The sequence below is a fragment of the Lontra canadensis genome, unplaced genomic scaffold, assembly GCF_010015895.1.
Source record: "Lontra canadensis isolate GAN:19392208 unplaced genomic scaffold, GSC_riverotter_1.0 scaffold82, whole genome shotgun sequence".
Taxonomy (NCBI): domain Eukaryota; kingdom Metazoa; phylum Chordata; class Mammalia; order Carnivora; family Mustelidae; genus Lontra; species Lontra canadensis.
Genome location: NW_022631076.1, coordinates 7,347,580 through 7,372,638, shown reverse-complemented (window position 1 = coordinate 7,372,638; position 25,059 = coordinate 7,347,580). Strand labels below are relative to the sequence as shown.

The 25,059-nt window shown below is 41.6% G+C and overlaps 1 protein-coding gene across 1 annotated transcript; it reads left to right on the top strand.

Annotated features, from left to right (window-relative positions):
* Positions 1 to 6,068: 6,068 nt before the first annotated feature.
* On the top strand, positions 6,069 to 17,700 carry ELAC1 (elaC ribonuclease Z 1). Its single transcript, XM_032882484.1, has 4 exons — positions 6,069 to 6,146; positions 9,682 to 9,846; positions 15,224 to 15,691; positions 17,194 to 17,700. The coding sequence occupies exons 2-4, from the start codon at positions 9,690 to 9,692 to the stop codon at positions 17,658 to 17,660; spliced, it is 1,092 nt and encodes a 363-aa protein (XP_032738375.1). The 5' UTR covers positions 6,069 to 6,146; positions 9,682 to 9,689; the 3' UTR covers positions 17,661 to 17,700.
* Positions 17,701 to 25,059: the final 7,359 nt, after the last annotated feature.

The window sequence follows — 25,059 nt, the reverse complement described above, 5'->3', positions numbered from 1 at the left end:
CCCACTTGTAGGAATCTATGCCAAAGATATAATTGCAGAAATAAAAAATAACTTGTGCAGAAGGTTATTTGTTACCATACTACGATAGCAAAAGACTGTAAACAACCCAGAGAACTGATGGAATAAACAAACTATGGTATAGTCATTCAGCATGAGACAGCTGTGAAAAGTAAGGAGGAAGAAATTTGTACACAGATACATGTCATGGTAGCCAAGACCATGTGCTGCTTGAAACTTCCTTCCCAAAATAACCTGCTGCAAGGAGTGCACCTTTACTGATGCTTTTCGGCTTTTTGTGTTTTTAAATCACCATCTGAAGATGACTTTTTAAATCACCATCTGAAGATGACTCCTTTAATATTTCTTATAAAGCAAGTCCACAAGCAACAGACTCTCAGTTTTGCTCATTTGAGGATGTTTTTATTTCACCTTCATTACTGAAAAATAGCTTTGATGGAAATAAGATTCTTGGTTGACAGGTTTTTCCTTTGAGCACTTTAAGTATATTATACCACAGCCTTCTGGCTTCCACTTTTTCTTTCTTTTTTAATCATTTCAAGGTGGTTTTTTTTTTTTTATTACTTTCAGAAGTAGAATTTAGTGATTCATCAGTTGGAAATAACATCCAGTGCTCATTATATCAAGTGCTCTCCCTAATGCCCATCAGCCAGTTCTCTTCCCCACCTCCCCTCCAGCAACCTTGTTTGTTTCCCAGAGTTTAGTGTCTCTTATGGTATGTCTCCCTCTCAATTTTCATCTTATTTTATTTTTCCTTCCCTTCCTATGTTCATCTGCTTTGAGTCTTAAATTCCACATGAGTGAAATCATATGGTATTTCTCGTTCTCTGACTTATTTCGCTTAGCATAATACCCTCTAGTTTCATCCACATCTTTGCAAATGGCAAAATTTCATTCCTTTTGATGGCTGAGTAATATTTCATTGCATGTATGTATGTATGTATGTATATGTCTGTGTGTATACACACACACACACACACACATCTATCTCACAGCTTCTTTATCCATTCATCTGTCAATGGACATCTGGGCTCTTTCTTTTTTTAGTTTGGCTATTGTGGACATTGCTGCTATAAACATTTGGGTGCATGTGCCCCTTCAGATCACTACATTTGTATCTTTGAAGTAAATACCCAGTAATGCAATTGCTGGGTCATATGCTAGCTCTATTTTCAACTTTTTGAGGAACCTCCATACTGTTTTCCAGAGAGGCTGCACCAGCTTGCATTCCCACCAACAGTGTAAGAGGGTTCCCCTTTCTCCGCATCCTCACCAACATCTGTTGTTTCCTGACTTGTTAATTTTAGCTATTCTGACTGGTGTGAGGTGGTATCTCATGGTGGTCTTGATTTGTATTTCCCTGATGGTTAATGATGTAGAGCAGTTTTTCATTTGTCTGTTAGCCATTTGTACGTCGTCTTTGGAGAAATGTCTGTTCATGTCTTCGGCCTGTTTCTTGACTAGATTTTTTGTTTTTTTGGGGTGTTGAATTTGATAAATTCCTCATAGATTTTGGATACTAGCCCATCTGATAAGACATTTGCAAATATCTTCTCCCATTCCATAGGTTGCCTTTTGGTTTTGTTGACTGTTTCCTTTGCTGTGCAAAAGCTTTTTATCTTGATGAAGTCCCAATAGTTCATGTTTACCCTTGTTTCCCTTGCCTTTGGAGACATGTCTAGCAAGAAGTTGCTGAGGCTGTAGTCAAAGAGGTTGCACCTGTGTTCTCCTCTAGGATTTGGATAAATTCCTGTCTCTCATTTAGTCTCTCATCTATTTTGAGTTTATTTTTGTGTATGGTGTAAGAAAGTGGTCCAGTTTCATTCTTCTGCATGTCCAATTTTTCCAACACCATTTGTTGAAAAGACTGTCTTTTTTCTATTGGATGTTCTTTCCTGCTTTGTCGAAGATTAGTTGATGATAGAATTGCGGGTCCATTTCTGGGCTCTCTATTCTGTCCCATTGATCTATGTATCTGTTTTTGTGCCAGTACTGTACTGTCTTGATGATTACAGCTTTGTAATAGAGCTTGAAGTCTGGAATTGTGATATCTCCAGCTTTGGCTTTCTTTTTCAACATCACTTTGGCTATTCGGGGTCTTTCTGGCTCCATACAAATTTTAGAATTGTTTGTTCCAACTCTGTGAAAAAAGTTGATGGTATTTTGATAGGGATTGCATTGAATGTGTAAATTGACAATTTAGCCTGAATGTCTAATGATTCTACCAATCTTCCTTTCACCATCATCTCTATTCATTTTAAGAGTGCCCTTAAGCCTGAGGTCTCCACAGTCTATTCTAAGTGAAGCCAACATCTTGGAAGAGAAGGTACATTTGGAAGGTACATTTTCGGTCCACTTCTCCCTCCAGGCAAAATCTCTGAGCTAATGCTGTGGAGCTGGAGACAATGGCATGCTACTGATTTAGTGACACCACCAATTTAGGAGCTGGGCACTTGAGGAGTAGGGTAGAGACTTCAGGTCTTTTTGGCTGGCCTCTCCCTGTATGGAACCACCACTTTATGAGCCAGGGAAAGGCAGTCAGGGCCCTTGTATTCTCACTAGGCCATGCCTAAACTAAAGCCTCCATCCCACCTCTTAGCAACACTTGTCTGGAATTTAGCCTCACCAACCAGCAGCTGGGGGCAGCAGGAGAAACACTGCTGTGCCAGTCCTTGAGAGAAGATAGCTCTCTGACTGTGAGCTGGGAGGACAGGGAGAACTGTGTTGTCAGTTGCACCAGCCTAGAGTGGAGGTTTGGTCTCACTGATTAAGAGGGGAAAGGGGGGGAAGCAGATCTCAGTTCAAATACTATTATCTCTCACTGTTCTTACCAAATTTTGGTAGAGTTTTTGGAAAAAAAAAAAAGTTTCTTCATTTGCTAAATTTCCTTAGGACCATTTCCAGGGATTTTAAATGATTGTAGGGTTTTTTTTTTTTTAAATTTTGTTTTGTTTTGTTTTGGCGGTGGTGTTTTGTTTTGTTTTGTTTTGTTTTATCACTTTAACCAGTTTTTCTGGGGATAGGGCCCATAGAGCACTTCATGCTGTCATATTCGAAGTTCCTCTAACACTGATTTTTAATCAAGTGTCATCCATGCAGGGAAGGAAGTAATACTTTCCTGAACATAATCTTGACTTTGGAACCCATGTAAGTAATTTACATAATTTAAATAAAATTTTAAAAGAAATACCTAAAAGTGGAAAATAAATAAAAGAATCTACCTGTGTATCAGGTTGGTGGCATAACAACAGAGGAAAAAAACAATTCTTAAGTAACCTAAAAATAGTTTTTTGACCATACATACCTAGTGTCATATATCCATGATTTGCTGGAGCTACTTTACTGGAGCTAAATCAAATTACATTAATGTTATTAGGAACCAAGTTTTTTTTTTTATATAAGTGACATCAGTATACAATTAAAGAAAAGTAAAAACTCTATAATCTTACACTTGAGTTGAAAAAAATCAGCATGAATTCGAGACTTACTTCACTTAAAAAAAATATATATATATTAGCTCTGTCTGCTAAAAAGGCTTAGAACAAGCCTCTAGATGTAATTCCCATGTGATAGGAAATGCAAGAGATAGAGAAACATGTTAAATGATACCATGGAGATGCAATCAGCCCCATCCAGAATTTGGGAAATTCTAGAGGACAAGGGACCCCATTTCTTCCACAAATAAATTACAAGAAAAAAAGCAGAGGGAAAAGAAACTGTTAAAGTTAAAAGAGGGGCACCCGGGAGCTTCCGTTGGTTAAGCATCTGATTCGTGGTTTCAGCTCCGGTCATGATCTCAGGGTCCTGAGATTGAGCTGCGTGTTGGGCTCTGTGCTCCGCACAGTCTGTGTGAGATTCTTCCCCGTTTTCCCTCTCCCTCCGCTCCTCTCCCCACTTGGGCTCTCTCTCTTTCTCTCTCTCTCTCAAGTAAATTAAAAAAAATGTTTTTTAAAAAGTTCGAAAGAAACTTTAGAGACTTATACTATAAGCAGTGTAACTTTTTTTTTAAAAGATTTTATTTATTTTATTTGACAGAGATCACAGGTAGGCAGAGAGTCAGGCAGAGAGAGAGAGAGGAGGAAGCAGGCTCCCTGCTGAGCAGAGAGCCCAGTGCTCATCCAAGGACCCTGGGATCATGACCTGAGCTGAAGGCAGAGGCTTTAACCCACTGAGCCACCCAGGCACCCCCATTGTAAACTCTTTTTGAATACTGATTCAAACAAACCACCTACATATGAGACTCTTTGGGAATAATTAGGGAAATCTGAACACTGAACAGTTATTAGATGATATTCATAAGGAATTGGGTGTTTTAACAAATCATCAGGTGAGATGATAGCATTGTAGTTAAGTTTTTTAAAAGAGACTTTTGATGTTTTTAATCATATATTTTAATTTTTTGACTTGAACAAATGAGCCTCAAAAAATTATGAGATGTGGGGCACCTGGGTGGCTTAGTGGATTAAGCCTCTGCCTTTGGCTCAGGTCATGATCCCGGGGTCCTGGGATCGAGCCCTGCATCGGGCTCTCTCCCGATCTGGGGCTCGATCCCTGGACCCCGAGATCATGACCTGAGCTGAAGGCAGAGGCTTAACCCACTGAGCCACCCAGACACCCCATATAATGGAAAGTTTTAAAAATAAACAAAAAGTTCTATCTGTGATAAAGATATAACAGCCCTGAGGAGAAGAGTTGTAGGAAGCCTCGATGGGTAGGCAGAAAGACCCGGGGTGGAGGAGTCCGTGGCAAGTACTGCTGTGGGCAACCCCTATCCTAGCTCAGTTGCGACCAGGACCTAGCTGTGGAATGATTTATGTCTTCCTGGGAGCTTCTGAGCTAAGCAAGTGTCAGGATAAATAAAGTTCCAGTTCTGGTGTTTAATACTGGCTAAGTGAGACCCCATGTGACCAAATCCAACTTACTGTTCCATTTTGGCAACACCAGTCCAAATCTCAACCCACCCTACCAGACCCAGCTCAAGTCCCACCTTTTCTTAACTAACTGCATACCCACTAATCTCCCTTTGCCTATATTCTTATTCATTTTGTCTTCTCATTTGTTCCCTCATATTGTTAGCTGGTGGCTTCCCAATACATACTTTTCCAGCCTCCGTGTATACTCCTAAAACCAGGGACTATAACATACTTAAAAAATTCTTTCGGCCGCAAAAACAACACGATCCACAAAGCTAGAGCTCAATTAATACTTGAATGAAGGCTTTGAAGAGGCCAAAATGTAAAATACGTAACGGTGTATTGGGCAAAGCAGAGGGGGTGGGGCAACATGGCTCTTGATTCCTCTCTCCGGGGGTTTCAAAGACTCCATAGGCACAGCACCTCTATTCCTGTTATGAAGCTGCCGGATGCTTTGACCACCTCAAGTATGTCCAGCAAAAATCTGTGCCATTTGGCACTGCATAGGAGCTTGAAATAGCATTTTTTTTTTTAAGTTGGAATTTAAACCGAGTTTTTTGTCCTACTGTTTCTACACAGAGCAGGCCTGGGCTTTTCACTCGACCGTCCAGCAGGCTATGCTGTGCCCAAGGAGAACACACCTGCAAGGCTTGCGGCGAATACCTAAATAAAGTGGAACAGAAGGGAGGCTCGGGGTCTACAGTAATGCTGCCATGAACTCTGATTCAAAGGCACATTGCTTTTTCTTAGGCATCGCGGGCTTAAACGTTTAGATTTAGTGATTTAAAAACAGACTCATCCCAGCGAAAGAATAGAAATTACACAAACCTATGCGGGAACAAAGTATCGGGGACAACACTCTTCGAGGAGCACGCTGGAAATCAAAAGTAATAAATAGTAAACGTTTCCCCTTTGAGGGCTCTGGTCCTCACAGGTGACCACTACCACCTTACTCAGATAATTGTGCGGACGAGTGAAGGCGGACGGGGGACCAGTGGGCACCAAGAGTGTGCCCGCAATCAGCGCCAAGCCCAACCGCACTGGCCGGCCTGGCCTGGCACCACCGAGCGCGGACCTCCGCCTCGTCCTAGAGCGGCCACACGCGGTCACAGCCCGCGGCGCACTTCCGTCCGTGCCGGCGCCGCCCTGTGGACGGCTGGGCCTTGCCGCGGGCCTGCGCCTCCCTCGGCTCCGGCTGCGGGCCTCGGGGAGTGGGTGAGTGGGACAGGGCGCGCCGGAGAGGGGCGGGCCAGGGTCTGAGCTGCCGCCAGCCCCGCGTCCGCCTAGTGGGCTGATACGCGCGGGCAGGCACGCTTCCTCCGGACTCCTGGGGGGGGGGGGGGGGGGGGGGGAGGACCCCCCCCCCCGGGGGCGGGGGGGGGGGGGGGGTCCGGCGTGGACGACCCAGGCCCGGGGAGTCCCGGGGAGCGAGGACGCGCCTTGTCTACCCCCTACCCCGAGGCGGGAGCCCCCAGTCGCCCCGCGCCCCTGCCGCCGCCGCCCACCCCTATTCGGGAGACTGAGATTGACTTGGGGGAGAGCCTGGGCTCGAAGGTGGTCGGAGACCTAGCCTCCGGCCGGGACTCGGCCTTGGCCTCTCCATTTGTCTCTACCCGGTCCACGGTTCTTTCATCTCTAAAATGGAGGAAGGCAGTATCCGCCCTCCCGGTACCACAGGGTGATTGCAGGGTTGGCGCTGCCTCCATGGAAACTGGTTCTCAACTTGGCAACCTTTAGAGTCATTTGGGATGCCTTCCAGATGCTGAGTCCCCAGAATCACCAGGTGATTGTGATATGCAGCGGGGACGAGAAGCACTGGCCCGAGGAGTGTCAGGTGACAGTACTGGGGACGAGTGCTCTGTTCTCGGCCGGCCGGAATGTGCACTTGATCCAAGGTGGATCATAGCCCGGAGAGCAAGCGGCTGCTTTTATGTTCAAGAAGACAGGGACCCAATCTGGTCTGGTTGCTTTTTAATTCCTGGTGCCTCGAATGGTGCATGTCACAAAACATGGACCATTGATTAAGCAAATTTAACTTCTGATTCCTTCCCGACCTGGTGGAAGGGTTTTGGTTATTTGGCTCATTTTTAAACTTTTTATTATGGAAAATTTCAAACATAGGAAAATTAGATCAGTCTTGTTTCATCTGTTACCCTCACCTCACTGGATTATTTAAAAAGCAGATCTGAGTGTACCCTTTTATTCGCGAAATACTTGCTTATGTTTGTAAAACAGAATAACTCCTTTTTAAAACAAAGCCATTCTCGATTTGATAAGCATATCATGTTATCATTTATCCAGCCAGTGTTTACGTTTCCCCACTTGTCTCTTTTTCTCCCAATTCTCTTTTTATCCCATTTTCTCTTTTTAAGTTTGTCCAAATCCAGGTCCAAGCAAGCTACACATGCCACGTTTAGTTGACCTCTTTTCAATTTCATTTAATCTTATGGCTTTTTTTTTCCTCTTGTATTTTACTTGTTAAAAAAAAACCTATTCATTGTTCTGTGATGTTTCCTACATGTTGGTTTTTGCTTCTTCCATCCCATCCAAAGGTGGTGTCCTTTAATAAACTGGTGTTTGGATTACAGTTTTCTTCAGATTCAGGTTCTACTTTTCCGCAAGAAAACTTCATCGGGTTATTGTGTACTTCATACTGCAGCACACCAGGAGTTAGATCTTGTTTCTCTTTGTGGTGTTAATATTGGTCACTGGACCTTTTCTGTACAGATTGCACTGCAGGGTAACTAAATAATTTACCTAGGATTTACAGAAGGATGCCCCTAATAACTTCAGAAGAATGAGAGAATATCACCTTTTGGCAGCCTCTAATGAAATAGTGAATCCTGACAATGAACGTTAGTGGCTGTTAACCTCAGAAAGAGAGAGACAGCCAGACAGCATGAACTTCCTAATGGAAGTACCAAATACCACTTAATCAGGTATTCTTGGATAATTGCTGGGGGATATATACCAAACAAGATTGCCCATGAGTTGATAATTGTTGAAGCGTGGTGATGGTTACATGGTAATGCATTACACTAATCTCTCTACTTTTGTGTTTGAAATTTTTCATAATAAAAAACATTTTTTTTTAAGATTGACTTCTTGACTAGTAAATTTAGGTCAGCCTGATGTATTCTTTGTAGTTCTCCGTTAGCCTTTCACTAAGTGATTCTCAAACCTGACTGCACATTAGAATCATAGGGGAAGAATTTTTTTTTTTTTTTTTAATACTAAAACACATGTCTTACTTGCAGAATTCCTTTTTAATTGTTCTGGGATGGAGCCCAATTATTGATATGGTTTAAAAGCTCTCCAGGTAGTTCTAATACGCTCAAGGGTTCTGTACCAGTGGCCTAGACCCATTATTTGTTAAGGATTGCAAAGTGATTATATTTTATTATTCCTTCTGCATTTATTAGCTTTTAAAAATGTTTAACTTTCCACATTCTGTTATTCTCACCTCTGTTGAAAACTGCAATCCAACAGGAAAGCCTCTGCAAATTAAATTACCTAATTATCAGGGGAAGGCTTGATCTTGGAAGTGAAAGTGTGGAGTAACACATGGAAGGGACACTAGCAATTACCTAAAACCTGTGCATGGGTTGGAGAGATATACCATCTGTATGTGTGAGGTGTGTGTGGGGCGAGGGGGTAGGAGGGCTGATTGTATCTCCAAATAGTAAGAAAGATTAGGTGATGTGTAGTTAGAAAAGTATGTTCAGCCTTATGACACATTTCTTTTAAATAATCAATATTAAATAAATTAAATATAAAATACATTGAAAATAAAGACATCAAATGGTTTTCATTGCAACCAAAACTAATCCAAAGATTTAAAAGAAAACTTAACCACTCCGCACCATCACCATTTTAATCACCCCTGAGATAACCAATATTAACAGTATGGTGTATATCCTTCCACACAGACCTTCTCTGTCTTATGTAAATGCAGCAGTTCAGGGCATTTTAAAAATGAGATCATGCCATAGCCATCTATACCTTTTATCATTGTCATCCCTCCAAGACAAGAGTTATAGACCTGACTTAAGTGCAGAACAAATAGTTCTGAATGTACAATAAAATATTCAGTCATTTCCCTGTTGAAATATATTCAGATGGCTTCCAAATTTTAGCCACCTTAAAAGAACCACCAGAAACATCACTGTACATAGGTCCTTTATTTCTGTAGGGTAGATTCTCAAAAATGTGGTTGTGGGTTAAAACGTGTTGATAATAGCAGCATCGTTATTTTTGGTAATGTATATTGCCAGCTTACTCTCCCAAAACACAAAAGCAGTGTATACCTCCACCACTAGTAATACGAGAATACCTTTCCCCCTGTGCTTCACCTACTCATTCTTCCCTCCTCCCCAAACCACTGTCAACCATTGGTGTTTTTATTATCTCCATAGTTTTACCTTTTCCAGAATATTAAATAGTTGTGGTTCAACTATAGTTTTTAATTGACTGGATTTGGCAGTTTTTTAACTTGTTTTTGTGTGTGTGTGTGTGTGTGAGCAGTCATACAAGGTTTGGTAACTTGTGGTTTTAACTCACTAAGAGTTATTAGAATCTTACTTGGTGTTTCTTTGGGAAACTATTAGGGAGCAAGAATCCAGTCTTTTCTGAATAATTTTATAAATACTACTTACGGATAACATAAATAACAGTAAATCTCAAAAGAACATGTTTTTGGTGATTTTGAGCCGTGATGTGTAATAATCCCTGGATGATCTTGTCATTGCAGGGTGGAAGATGTCTATGGATGTGACATTTCTGGGTACGGGTGCAGCATACCCTTCCCCAACCCGGGGTGCCTCTGCTGTGGTCCTTCGGTGTGAGGGCGAGTGCTGGCTCTTTGACTGTGGGGAGGGGACGCAGACACAGCTTATGAAAAGCCAACTTAAAGCAGGTTAGTGTGCTTTCAGCTATCGCATTAAGACTATTTGTTATTCATTGTCTTGGCTCTCCTTGGGCCTTTTGCTCAGAAAGAGCCCCAAGAGTTGCATTCCCACCTCAGTGCTAGAGCCCTGGCCAGATTCGCAAGGCCCTCAGGCATCCAGCCACATCCACTGAACTTTGTTTATTTAGTTTTTGTTCTTCCTGTAAATGTTGAGAGCAAGGATTTATAGAAGCTTGGGGGTGGAGGATGGAGTGGGATACATGAGGCATATTACATAGATACTCCAGAAGCAGAGGAGCAGTGTACACACTTATTTCCACCAGGAGGTAGTTGTAAGTATCGTAAGAGGGTATAAAGAGCTGTAGATACTCAGGAGAGTGAGATGTTCTTTTTCATTTGTGGTTATCAGGGTAGGCATCTAAAAGAAGGTGACCCTTGAGTTATCGGAGGAGGAGGGATTCGCTGGGCTGGGGAGAAGATGAGCATGCCAGCCAGAGGCAATGGTGTGAGCGAAGACCCACCAGAGTACTCCACCAGGCCAGGGAATGCAGTGGTACAAAGCCTTGGCTCAGAGTCAGACCAACCTGGGTTGCAGCCCCAGCTATGTCTTGGCTTATAGCCTTAGCAGATCCACAGACTTAAGCTTTATTTTCTTAACCTTGAAAATGAAGATAAAAACTCAACTTAGAAGGGATGTTGTAAGAGTTATATATAATAATCCCTTCTCTGTGTGCTTGTCTCTCATCAGTAAATCTTAGTTCAAATGCCATCTCCTGAACCTCTGGGGTTAAGTTATTCCTTGTTCATCCCAGGTCTTCTACTTCTTTGTGCTATTTTTATTGATTTCCTAGCATCAGTATCTAAGATTGTTATTTAAATAGTTGTTTCTGTGTTTATTGTATGTTGCCCTGTATGATAGAGTAAGCTCAAGGATTGTTTGTATACCTAGTAGATGTCTAATAAACAATTCTTCAGGTGATGCGTGAGTAAGGTATTCAGCACTTAGTATGTGCTTCTCACTTACTAGGTCTTGATAAATGATAGTTATTGAAATTATTCCTGTGATTCATTACAATGTGTGCCATTGATGACTGAAATAAAGTTAGTTCTAACATCTAAGGATCTCATAGTCTAGTGGTGGAAATTGGTATGTGAATAGACATAGTGTAATGTGATAAAGAGAACAGTGGAACTATATTCTAAATACTGTTGGAGCACAAAGGAGGGGGGCATCAGCTATGTGTTCAGAGAAAGCATCTCAGAAATTGTAATAGTAGAGCTAGGATCTAACTGATGATTAGAAGTCTTCTCTGGTGAGAAAAGTAGGGATGCACATTGTACACACACACACACACACACACACAAATATACCTATACCATTAACATCTCTACATCTACAAAAAAATTTACCTATAAGAGTGGAGGCTGTAATCTTTCACATTTTAGACAATAGGGATTGAGGGTGTGGGGTGATGAAAACAGAAACAAGAAACTGTTAAGTGTGGGTGCCAGAGGTTTGGGTGTGGGGATAGTCTTTTTATTTAATACCTGTACCACTTATCAGTGCTGCATATCAGATTACAAATTTAGTGTCTTACTTGCAGTTATTATCCATAGTTTCTGTGGGTCAGGGAGTTTGGGCCTGGGTTGGCTGGGTTCTCTGCTTCAGGGTCCCACTGGGTTGCAGTCCATGTTTGGCCAGGGTTGAGCTCTCATCAGAGGCTCCACTGGGGGAGAATCTGCTTCAGAGCTCACTAGAGTTGTTGGGAGAATCCTTACAGTTGTAGGACCAAGACTGGCACAGATCCTAGAGGCCTCTGGTTCTTGATCATGTTTGTTTTGCTTCATGGTAGTTTGGTCCCTTACTGCCAGCCAGGGTGAAAGAAACTCAAGAGCAAGCCTGCTAGCAGGATGGAGTCTTCTAATGTAATCCACCGTATCCCTGTGTCATATTTGCCTGGTTAGAAAAGTCACAGGTCCCACCCACACCGAAGAAGAAGGAATTGTAGAGGGACGTGAACATCAAGAGGTAGGGGCTGTGGACCGCCACCTCACGTCTATTTGCTACAATACCTTTCTCCAATATTTTATATTTTATATATGTTTTATTATTTTTTTTTAAATTTTTTAAAGATTTTATTTCTTTATCTGACAGAGAGATCACAAGTAGGCAGAGAGGCAGGCAGAGAGAGAGGGGGAAGCAGGCTCCCTGCCGAGCAGAGAGCCCGAAGCGGGGCTCCATCCGGAGCTCAAGACCTGAGATCATGACCTGAGCCGAAGGCAGAGGCTTAACCCACTGAGCCTACCCAGGCGCCCCTATATATGTCTTAAGTAAACATTTTTGCAAAGCGAAGCCTCACAAAGAATAAATATAATAAAGCCTAAGGGGACCTTTAGTTTACTAAATTCTTACTGGCTAAAAAAATTCCTGGCCTCGGAGAAGAGGGTAAGATGATAATCACAGAATCTTAACTATGACTCTATAGCATTCCAAAAGCCCCCATTCTCAAACTGGAATGGAGTACTCAGTTCATCCCGTACTCTCAACGCAATACGGACCTACCATTATTTGATCCGTTGAAACCCTTTCAGCTTGTAGTCCTCCTGGGGTAATAATATTTTATGAGTTTCATAAGGGATTACTTTTTGTTTATCTAAACATACTTCTTTTAAGCTTCCTTCGTCCTCATGTGCAAGCATCTGATCAACGAGTGTGGATCAGTCATGTCTATTTCTTTCATAATTTTATTTTATTTTTTAATTTTTTTTTTAAGATTTTATTTATTTATTTTACAGAGAGAGAGAGAACACAAGTAGGCGGAGTGGCAGGCAGAGAGAGAGGGGGAAGCAGGCTCCCTGCTGAGCAAAGAGCCCGATCCGATGCGGGGCTCCATCCCAGGACCCTGAGATCATGACCTGAGCTGAAGGCAGAGGCTTAACCCACTGAGCCACCCAGGCACCCCTATTTTTAAATTTTTTTAAGATTTTATTTATTTATTTGAGAGAGAGAGAGACCATGAGAGGGGAGAGGTCAGAGGGAGAAGCAGACTCCCCGCAGAGCAGGGAGCCTGATGTGGGACTCTATCCTGGGACTCCAGTATCATGACCTGAGCCGAAGGCAGTTGCTCAACCAACTGAGCCACCCAGGTGCCCTCTTTCATAATTTTAAAGCGTGAGCTTAAGCCTTCCTTTTTCTTCCCTTAAAAATGATTATTTAAAGTATTACAAAAGTGTAATGAAATGATTATAAAAAGTATACATGTGGGACACCTGGCTGGCTCACTCAGAGGCGAATATAAGTCTTGATCTTAAGGTGGTGAGTTTGAGCCCCACATTAGGTGGAGAGGTTACTTAAATACATAAATAAAAACTTAAAAAGGAAAGGTATACATGCTCATTGTAAAAATTCAAACAAAGCAGAAACATAAAATAAGCCTGAATTCCCCTTATAGGTAAATTTTTTTTGTAGATGTGGATATGTTAATGGCATAGGTGTATTTGTGTGTGTGTATAGTTTGCATAAATGGTATCATACCAGGCATAACCTGCTTTTTTTCGACTGAACAATTATATTGCAGGTGTTTTCCTATGATGGTAAATATAGCCGTGTCCTAAAAGGATGTTTAGTGTTCCACTTCTCTGTGGATGACATATACCTCTGTAACTTCCTTGTCCTCAAGTGAAAGGGAATTCATGTACTCTGCTTTCTTCATTTGATAGCATCTTCTAACTTTGATCATTATGGTTGCCATTCCTTCTCACTCTGAAATCAAGTTTCTTGACAAATGAAATGTTTGTCTTCCCTGAAACTGTGATAACTGTGGGAAGAAATTTTTGACTTAATTTGTCTCACTTACTTTGGGCTCACAGATTCTTTTGGTGTTCAGTGTTGGCTTTGTTGTGCGCTATATAGGGAGAGGGCCCAGAACGTCGGACTCTGCAGTTGTAAGGTCAGCGTGAGGTCATGACTCAGTAACCATCATAGTTCTGTCTGCAGAGGACTCAGGTCACACTTACGGGTGCTTCAGCAGCCCAGACAGCAGGAAGGGGGGAATGAAAGGGTTACAAGAAGTCTAAAGACAGTAAAAGCAAGGCCTTAAAAGAGAAAACTAAAGGGAGCATACTGAGGAAAGTTCTAGAGTGCGTCAGGATTCTCTAGATACCAAATCAGCCTCTGTCCATTCTATTGTTCCTGCCACTAGGGCCTGGGTTTGGTGTATTAACTCTGGAAGGCTTACCTGGAGAACACTTTTGCCTTGATGTTGCTGGACAAATCACTTTGCAATAAACTATTCTTATTCTTTTATGGTATCAGTATACTGGTCCTGTTCTCTTACGGTATAAAATATTTGAAATAGGTGCCCCAAGAAGCTAGGACTAGAAGCCTCTGTTATACCAAAATTGTGTTCATTGTGATTGTTAATTTTAAAATGCCTTGGTGCATCTCAGAAAATTGCTAATGTGGCATCCTGTACATACCAACTGTAAATTCAGTTTACCATTGGCTAAGTCAAGTTACAACCTAAGCCAGTATGCACTGAAAAAGACATTGTGTTAGCTCACACTGAAGAGAAGGGATGGGCCCACATACCTTTACATAACACCATAGGGGATCCGCCCTCTGATCTACATTGTAGCGTCTGTTGCCCACCTCCCCTCTGGGTTCTTCACCCCTATCCTCTCCCACCTCCTTCTTTCTCCCTCCTGCCTCATCATCTTCCTTTTTCTCCTCCCTCTTCAGACTCACTCAGACAGGCAGGCTTTTTCTTGGTTAGTTAATCTCTCGTCCAGTGTGGCGAGTCCTTAAATGGTAGTTTGGGGTTCAAGCATTGGTCAGGTTGGAGCCAGGGGAGCGTTTGTTTTGCTGGAAGTACGTATTTGTTATTCTCAGAGGAAGCAGCAGAGGGCATTGTAACTGTCAGATGCTTTTGACATTTGAGGCCTGTCTAGTTTAAGTCAACTATTTTAGTACACTTTCTTATTTTTCTCTATTACTTCCTTTTCTTTTCTCTTCTCTTCTCTTCTCCTCTCCTCTCCCTTCCCCTCCCCTTCCTTCCTTTCCTTTCCTTTTCTTTTCTTTTCATTCAGCCTGCCTGCCTGCCTGCATTCTTCCCTGCTTTCCTTTCTTTCAGCAAGAAGATAATACTCTTAAAACTACAGTACTATGTAATTTGAAGATGTTTCATTAAAAAAGTTATATCTTATTAAAACCATAAAGGCTGTCTTTCTTGCTTCTAGAATCATGTAGCAAAATACAAAGAAATAAGTTTATGGTGATAAATAGAACTCCAAATTCATTTTGCTGCTTTCGGTGTTTTAAGTAGCATTGCATGGGTTTTTACTTCTGGAAAAATTGCAAATTTTATTTCTCTGCCTCAATCAAAAGGGAGAATTACCAAGATCTTCATCACACATCTTCATGGAGACCATTTCTTTGGCCTTCCTGGCCTCCTTTGCACAATCAGCTTGCAGAGTGGTTCTGTGGTCACCAAACAGCCTATTGAAATCTATGGCCCTGCTGGGCTTCGAGACTTTATCTGGAGAACCATGGAACTCTCTCAAACAGAGTTGGTCTTCCCCTATGTGGTCCACGAGCTGGTGCCTACAGCAGATCAGTGTCCTCCAGAAGAACTAAAAGAATTTATGCACGTGAATAAAACAGACAGCCATCCCAAAGAGGGACAAGGAAGAACTATCCTTTTAGACTCAGAAGAAAACTCATACCTTTTGGTTGATGACGAACAGTTTGTTGTAAAAGCATTTCGCCTCTTTCACCGAATTCCCTCCTTTGGGTTTTCAGTTGTGGAGAAGAAACGCCCAGGTAAACTCAATGCACAGAAACTAAAAGACCTCGGTAAGTGATGTTTTTGTTTTGTTTTGTTTTGTTTCCCCCTCCTCCTCATCAATTAAGCTGTTGTTAGCTGAAGCTGCTAGAAGTGTCATAATAACCTTCGTTTCCTGTCTCCCAGGCCTAAAACTGAGTTTTTCTCCACTTATGTCTTTTGCCCAAAGTTTGTTTATTAAGGGAAATATGTGGGGCCCAAAGATGCTATTCAGACCCATACCCACATATATATGTGAATCCTTTTCTCTTCAGCTCCCTGGATCCACATTTTAGTCTGTTTTACTTTAGCTAGCTAGCTTGGTTGGCAGGGTGGTGGTGGTTGTCTTAGGTCTAGACTTTTATGTTTTCATGTCTTCCTTCTGAAGTATGTTTTCAGTGACCTCTTTGGCCCGAGTATTTTTACTGTAGTTGGTAGCCGTGCAACTGCAACCAGCTACTTTTAGGGTTTTCCTTCTTTGTCAACCTTGCTTACTCATTCAACCTTGATTAAGTTAATCTGGTGTTCAGAACACCATGCCTCAACTGTTTCACACGCCTGGGTTCGTCATAGGTGGGAGCTAGCACACAGAGACAGACTTGGGCCCCCTCTGAGGCTTTGTACCTCCTCCAGTCCAGGCTATCTTGCATGAGGGGGTCTTCAGTCCTCTCAAAGCAGCGTCCAGGTCCCTTCTACCCGCAGCATCACTGCCTTCCTTTTCATGGCCACAGCAGAGCCCCTAAAAAGCATGATGGTGTCTTTTGTATATTTGTCTCTTTATACAATCTCTTCCTTCTTCCCCAACTAAAACAAAATACTAAATAATGAAGAGAAGTGACTTATGCCAAAGGTATTTTTTTCTTATCTAAAAGCCTGTGGAAATGCTATTGTATTGGGAAACTTTAAACAGGGTGCATGCTGGAATTAGTGAACACTTTCTGTTTGTTTGTTAGGTGTTGTTCAAAGTGATGGTCATGTGTTGTTATAGATGACTATAAGATAATTAATACAAGAGGAACTGCCTCTGTCCACAAAGAAGATAGATTATGTATGATTGTCAGAAATGTTCCTTGATCTTGTGATCCAAATGATCCTCTCAAACCATTTTTTTTTATTAAGTTAGTCAGTTTGTAGGTACTTTGTCATTATTTAAATGGACTCATTAAATTTACTCAAACATGAGCTTGTTCAATAAAGCAGTCTCAGAAACTGTTACTCCATTCATAGCAGAGAATCAAAGCTGTAGCTTGATTGTAAGAAGGTCTTAGTCTTAGTGGGACTTAAAAGCTCAAAGCTCATCTGACACGTGTGCTTGGGAGATGTTTTAAGTACTAGGGCATCACTAATATCAACAGCCAACACCGAACTTTTAAAAATGTATAAATATTCCAGCTTTCCACGAGTAGTAAAATATTTATAACAATTATGAAAAGAATTGGATGCCTTTTCCATTTGCTGTGCTGTTAAAACAGACTCTCTTAACAAGTCATAAATTCCATTCCCATGATGTGATGTTATCTCCCTCCATCATTAGGTGTGCCGCCAGGTCCTGCCTATGGGAAGCTGAAAAATGGAATTTCTGTTGTTCTGGAAAATGGAGTTACAATTTCTCCCCAAGATGTCTTAAAAAAGCCTATTGTTGGAAGAAAAATCTGCATTTTGGGTGACTGTTCTGGGGTTGTGGGTGATGGAGGAGTGAAGCTGTGCTTTGAGGCAGACCTGTTGATCCACGAAGCAACCCTAGATGACACGCAGATGGACAAAGCGAAGGAGCACGGCCACAGTACACCACAGATGGCAGCCACGTTTGCAAAGTTGTGCCAAGCGAAGAGGCTAGTTCTGACTCACTTCAGTCAGAGGTACAAACCAGTTGCCTTGGCCAGAGAAGGAGAAACAGATGGGATTATAGAACTAAAAAAGCAAGCTGAATCAGTGTTAGATCTCCAAGAAGTGACTCTAGCCGAAGACTTTATGGTGATTGGCATTCCACTCAAGAAATGAACCCGGTATTCCGGGATGCATGCTGACATGTCCGTGAATATGTTACTGAACCAGCAGTCAGGTTGGCTGCTGTGGTGCTGGTGGTGGTTGTGGTTGGTGTTTTGGTCTAAGATTATTTGGGTCCTAATCATCCTAAAAATTGCTGAACTGACTCAGCAGCAAGAGAGAGCAAGCTTTTTGATAATAAATCATTTTAAAAAGAAAGAAAAAACCAGCGCCTTTCTTAAAGACCAAATTTGACAAAATGATAGACTATTCAGGTATACTTTTTGTTTTGTGGTTGCTGCCTCAGATACAAGGCAGTACCCCCATGCAGTTCTGGGCTTGCTTCTGCCCAGGTTTATTGGTGGTGTTGGCAAAGTACAGAGAGCTCAGCCCTCTGGGCTAAAAATGGTGTTTTAGCAGTTTGTTGAATCTGTCCATGTTATTAACAGAACAGAGAAAAATGTAATGAGACAGTATACGTGCAGGATTGAAGCTAGCATATTAAATCACGATTTGTGTGCTGGAATACTGAATGCAGAGTCAAGGTCGGTGTTTATCCTTCAATTAATGTTTTTTGGAGCTTTCTGGTTCGTTCTAAACCTGTGGGTCTCAGCCGGGGGTGATACCATTGCCCTAGAAATTATGGGGGTGTTTCTTGTCAAAATGATGGAGTGGGGGCTGGAGAAGAGTATCATTAAAATTTAGTCAAAAGGGGCCAGGGCTGCTAGATCCTACAATGGTGGGGTCAGTCTTGTACGATGAAAAATGATCTCACCCCAAGATGCAAATTGCAGGCCTATTGAAATACACAGCAAGTTAAAAATTATACTCCCAGTGTGAATATGCTTTATCAAAATTAATGACATGAATTGAACTGGTTAAGTCAAATTCTTGAAACAAACATTAGAGAACTAGCTAAGGAGATGTTGGGGTTGTAATACCATGTCAGATATTTGACAGAAATGAGCCATGAACTATAACTTAGGAATCTGGAGGTAAAGAAATTGTATCTTTTAAGCTGAGGTTTAATTTATGTGTCCCTATGAATAATTCTTTGAGCTCAGTTTTAATAACCTAGCTTTTCCTTCTGAGCTGCCTTCCACCTCCCTTCTGTCTGCCGTGGGATATCTCTGACTCATTTGACCCACAGTATTTCTCAAAATGGAAAGCTAGTCTCAAGCACAGATTCATTCAAAAGGATTTCCTTATCACAGTTTGGGAAACGCTTTATGTTGTGTGTCCCTCTGGAGGCGTTCTCGTGCCCATCAGTATCATAAAAACAGTACTGCTTGAATGATCACAAACCTGTCTTTGGTGCCAGAAAGACATGATTTCAGAGTCCCGTTCTGTACCTTGTGGTCTGCAGATTACTTAGTGTTTGTGAGCTTTAGCTTGCTCATTTCTAAAATGGAAAAACTAGTAAGACCGACTGTGTAGGATCGCTGTGAAGATTAAGACAGTGCATAAAAGGAACATCGCACATTGCTTACAGGTGCTGAGAAGTCCTGCAGTAGAGGGGCCTGTCAACTGTTTTGAACCCCTTTCTCAGTACTGTTCCACCACATACTATCTGTTAACCTTTCAGGAACCTTGAGAGTTTTATAATAGACATATTTAGAAATTCTATCATGGTATATACTGTTAAATTCTTTTGGGTTCTGGGGCTTCTCTCATAAAACCTTTTGACTCCTGGGTGGTTCTAGAGTCTCTAGAGTAGTGATAATCAAGATGGGTCTCATTACGCAAGATCTCAGTCATTCTGAAGCAGTTTCCAGAATGGTCTGATTCTACCCTACTCTAGACTCTTGGGCCACCAAAGTTTGACTAGCTTAAAATGTATCCTGGTTTCTGAACTCAATTAAAAGTATTTATTAGATGCCTAATGTGTGCCCAGACCTGTACATCCGGTAATGGCTGGCTGGTAGTCCTACTGTATGGAGCTCTTAAGGGTAAAGACTATATCTTAGTCACCTCTGCATTCTTGGAATTACCGACTCTCAATAAGCACTCAGAAATGTTTATTGAATGAAATGAGGCCTGATATATGACTGCATAAACTTTAGGACCTAAAGTTTAGGACTTGTGCCTAGCCCATTTCATTATTGCATTTGTCCAAAAAATTTGACCACCTGTCTGGTGGTGCTCTGTTCAACTGAGTACCAGCTAAGTGCCAGTACCAGGTTTTAATGCGTTGGGACTACGTAAGTGAATGTAAGACAAAAATTTCAGGCTCACTGTCTAAGTGGTAGATACAGATAGTAAAAAACAAAAGTAAATATACGGGTCCTTCAAGTACTCTAATCTTGTGGCCTGGCCCTCACTTTTGCTCTTCTTGAGCATTCTTTGGTAGCTGACTTGAGCTGTGCCCTTAGAGTCAGGCCCTACTACTATATGGGCTAAGCCCTCAGAGACCGTGGGAATGTGGGAACAAATTGATACAGTGAATCAATCAAGCATAGGCTATAGATCCATGCTGAGAATTGCTTCTTAGGCCCTCTTCTGACCTAGAATTTTTTTCTTAGTGGTAGGCCACATTCTAAGAATTTGTGGAGCTAGAATTATGAATGAAGCTTATACTGGACTTCCCAGAGCCTGTAATCTGCTCATGGTTATATGACTCTAAGAGGGGATTAGAAAATGTATTGTACACCAAACTTACTTGATCACTGAATTCTCTTTCGCCAAGGAACATCTTGGAACACGGAGAAATATTATTACCTAATAACTTCTCAAAATTATTATATTTACATTTTTTAACCTGTACAATTTATTGAGGTAATGAATTCCATTTCTCTGCTTAGTGTTTTCCTTATCATAAACTGGCTCTTCAGTTGTCAGGGATTTAGAAGTACCTGCTTACTTTAGATTTCCAATGCTCAGAAGGTGTTTAGACTTGCCCAAGTAGACCCCAGATCTGCTCTGTTTTTCTAATTCTCATGCTTCATTAATACACTTCTAATGAGCTTTTATTTATAAAAAGCAGCATACGCTTGATAGATAATCTTTTTTAAGGATTCCAGAAAGAAGATGATTACTCATCATTCTACCACCCTGAGAGCAACTACTTCTTGCTCAGTGGTGTTCAAATGAAGGTATGAGTCAGTATCAGTCAAGGTAGTACGTAGGCAGACAAGGTAGTACGTGGGTGGACAAGGGTGTGTAGGTACGCAAAAATACTTGGGCTGTGATTCCAAAACCTCTAATTCAGTTGGTCAGGGGTAGAAACCAAGGATCTGCATTTTTAGCAAACCCTCCGTCTGGGTGATTCTGAGACATATGGGTAGCAAACCACACTGGGAGAAAAAACTGTCTTTTTCTATGCACTAAAAAAAAAAAAAAAAATCGAGTGTGCATAGATATTTTATATATATTTAAATATACTATGTTTATATATGTTTGTATGCTTTTACATGTAGGTTGACCTCAAATGTTTTTCTCATTTAACATTATCAGCCTCTTCCATGATGTTAATTGTTCTTTGAAAGCATGAATTTAATGATTTTATAGTATTCCATTCTATAGATGTAACATAATTTTCCTACTTTGGAGGCATTGAGATTGTTTTCCATTATATATAAATAATACTATCGTGAATATTCCTGGGCGTAAATCTTTGTATCTCTGCATATTTCCTTAGGGTTGATTTATTGGAAGCTCAAAACACCTGACTTGTCCTTTTAGACTCTGCATGGGAATCACCTACTTGTTTTCTAGCTCACATTCTGCAGCAACAAGAGAGAGGCCTATTTCGCTCCTCTACGGGTGGAGGATACAGTTCATCAATTAATGACCTTTCGAACACTTCTCTTCTAAGACATTTGTCTTATAAAGGTTACTTTGGCCTCCTTGTGCAAAAAGCTTTATTATGTCTTTTAACCAGCATATGTAATTCAACTGTAATTTCCTTGAATATTCTTATGCCAACTTCAAAATTTGAACAGTTTTTACTTAATGGGGTACACGTTTTTGCTGCTTCAAATATGTTTATGACTGATGTATAGGGAAGGTACTTCTGTCCTCACAAAGATACCAATTTATAGTGAAATGTAGCGGTTCTGTCCTTATTGATTGATGGATTTGTCAGGTAATGAATGACTCAGAGTATCTTTTCTTACATAGGAAGAATAAAAAGGAAATGCGAGTAATGCTTCAAATGCTCACTCTTGGCAGGATAAGAATAGAGTTTGGGCATGGTGGGACATGGGGTAAGCTCAAGAAATTCTTGTCTTCCCTGGTAGAAAGTAAACGATGCTTAAAACTAGAAAATAAATAGCACTTTAAGCAAATCATGTTAAAAGAAAAAAGAGGGATTGTAGTAAATACCAGATGACTAGTTACGAGTAGAGGAAGGGATCCTTAGTGGAAGGTGTACGGGGTGTGAGGAGGGATGGTCAGAGGACTACTGTTTTTTACGAGCCTAACAGTACCAGTTCTAGTTGCTATTTTGAACATTTTATGTGTGTATATATTCATTTAGTTTAAAAATTATTAAAACACACCTCGATATGATTATTCTAAATAAATAAATATTTAGAATAATCATGTCAGTCGCTGGTTTCCACATGGATGCCTCAGGTACTTGACAGCTCCCCACAAGCCTCTTTTACATTCCAGGCCGGGGCGCCTGGGTGGCTCAGTCTGTGAAGCAGCCAACTCTTGATTTTGGCTCCGGTCATGGGCTCAGGGTCGTGGGATCCAGCCCTGCGTCAGGCCCCATGTTCAGCAGGAGATCTGCTTGAGGATTCTCTGTCCCTCTGCCCCTCCCACTCATGCTCTCGCTCCAAAATAAATAAATAAATCTGTAGGAAAAAAAAAGAGAACATCCCAATCCTTCCTCTATATTGCAAAGAGACTTCAACATGCAAATCTGAGCGTAGCATCCCCCACTTGAAACTTGCCTTACCCACCGTTTGCGACCTAATTGCTTTCCACAGTGCCGTTCATTTTTGCAGCTGCAGCCACGTGGGCCGCCTTTTAGTCCTTTGTCAGAGGTTTCTGTTGTTGCACAGTCTTTGGGAACTTCTCCCTCTGCTTGGAATGTTCTTTCTCCTTCCCACAAGTTAACTCTTACTAGGCCTTCAGATCCCAGCTGTGCAGTCACGTCCTCAGAGAGCCCTTCCCAGACTTCCCACTTGATAGCTTATTATTCTAACAGCACCTGCACCACACCTTCCTGGTGTGATACTCATATTTTTGTTCTGTTTATTTGATTAACATTCCTCTTTCCCGCTAGCACCGCAAGCTTTCTAAGAGCAGAACTGTGTCTGATTTTGTTGCCTTTTGTTCCTGAGCTCCTAGCTCATTGCCTGGAGCATACCAGGCACTCAGTAAATAGTTGTGACTGGCTCAATTTTCCTTACCATCCTGTTCTATTAAGATACAATACCTCATTCTAGAGATTTTTCCGGATCAATATGAAAAGCAAAGAAGAATCCCCACCCTTACTCTCTGAACTAAAACTGGAGAGGGAAAGAATGGTTGTCTGTGACCCTAATGAGGCAGATCCTTATAAAAAATAATTACAAAGTTTTAACTTTGTGTCATATATATGTGGACAGATATCTAGCGTCAGAGATAGGGCTGAGAAAAGAAGTTTCTGTGCCTAAGAAATTGGGATGTTGGTTTTCGCTGTGCATGGACAAGTCAGAAAAAGGTAAAAAAAGAATGAGAAGAGAAGGCCAATCACCATGCAGGAGTCTGGAGCCCCACTCGGGAAACTGGGAGAACCTTAAAAACACAGGTGTCTGACATTCAGTGTGATGGTAGCTGTGTTGCTTGAAGTAAGTCCCTCCAGTTACCCCAAAATGTCTTTGAAGTTTGATAGACACATAGGATTTAAGGAATCTCTCCCCAACCCTGCACACCAAATGAGAGCAAGTTCTGAATTCCCTGACTGGGTTGACCTGGGTGGAAAAGGGACAGCCACAGGAATCTGGGTGACTCAGTCCGTGAAACGACCGACCCTTGGTTTCAGCTCAGGTCATGATCTTGTGGTTGTGGGATCCAGCCCCGTGTTGGACTCCAGAGTTGGCTTCAGATTCCCTTTCCCTCTCCTTCCAGCTCATTCGTGCTCTCTCTCTCTCAAATAAATAAAGTCTTTAAAAAAAAGGAGGGGGGGCGAAGAAAGGGGACAGAGCAGAAGGGAGAGAGGGAGACAACCCTGAACTAGTATATTCACAGGAGCTGGAGTCGGGTGAACACAGAGCCTAAGTCTCTCAGGAATTTTCAGAAATTGTAAGGAGGGCATTGACCTTTATGTAGCCCATGGGATGGGGAAGGAGGAGAGGTATTGAGCCAGTTTCATGTGTATCTTAAAGGGCAGGGCAACTTTAACAGCTGGGTACAGATATTTCTGTGCCCTTGACAGACATTCTAAGGATTAAAAAGCTGTCATATTCAGGATAATAAGGAAGTTGAGGGAGGGGTGCCTAAGTTTACCCAACGTAAAAAATATTCCCACCCCTAAATAAAGCTGAGAAACACTGTTGTTCAGATGTCAGCATGCTAATTATACACTCAGCAGACATGGCAGGTACAAAGATTAAATTCGCCCGCAGAAAAGTAAAAGGGGAAAGGCAAGGGATCGAGTTCCCCGGCTGTATAAATCCCCCTGTCACTGCCAGAAACTGTTTGGGCAACCTCAGGTAGAGCTAAGCCCCATTTAGTTTGGTGTCACCAAGTGAAACCAAGGTTATTTTGTCTAGGTCGTTCTCTACATTGTTGTGGCTTCCAGAGATGATACGTTTGTCTAAATGAGACCATATCTCTGGCAAACATCCTGGACCGAAGCTGACCTTGTAGAAGTACCCATGTCTGGGTCAGCAACCCAAATGCTCTTCCTAATTGGCCAACAAAAGGCCTTGCTGTAGAACACATCTTCATACAGCTAGTAGATACTGGAACATGATTGATTTTCTCCCACAGGCCTCTACTAAGAGGCAGTATACCCGACTGCAGTGGTCTTCAAACTAGGATATTTGTATCTGTAGGGATATGCAAAGACTTTTCTAAGGATACACAGGCGTGCTTCCATATGAAGAATTTCCTAAAATCAATCTTCGTGAAAACTAGTGAGGCAAAATACATTTCTAGGTCCATTGCACAATGCTTCAGGATACCAAAGAAGGGGATAATTCAAATATTGGCATTGGGACTAAAACATGAATAATTGGGAATCAGTTCTTTTGCTTATTGGGTAGGTAGTTTCCAGTCTGTTCTTTGAACAAAATTGAAGGGGATCTAATCAAGTCTAGATCAAGGACTATCTAATCTGTCCAATGATAGATTTTTTTTTAAGATTTATTTATTTATTTGACAGAGATCACAAGTAGGCAGAGAGGCAGGCGGGGGGGTGGGGAAGCAGGCTTCCTGCTGAGCAGAGAGCCCAATGCGGGACTCGATCCCAGGTCTCTGA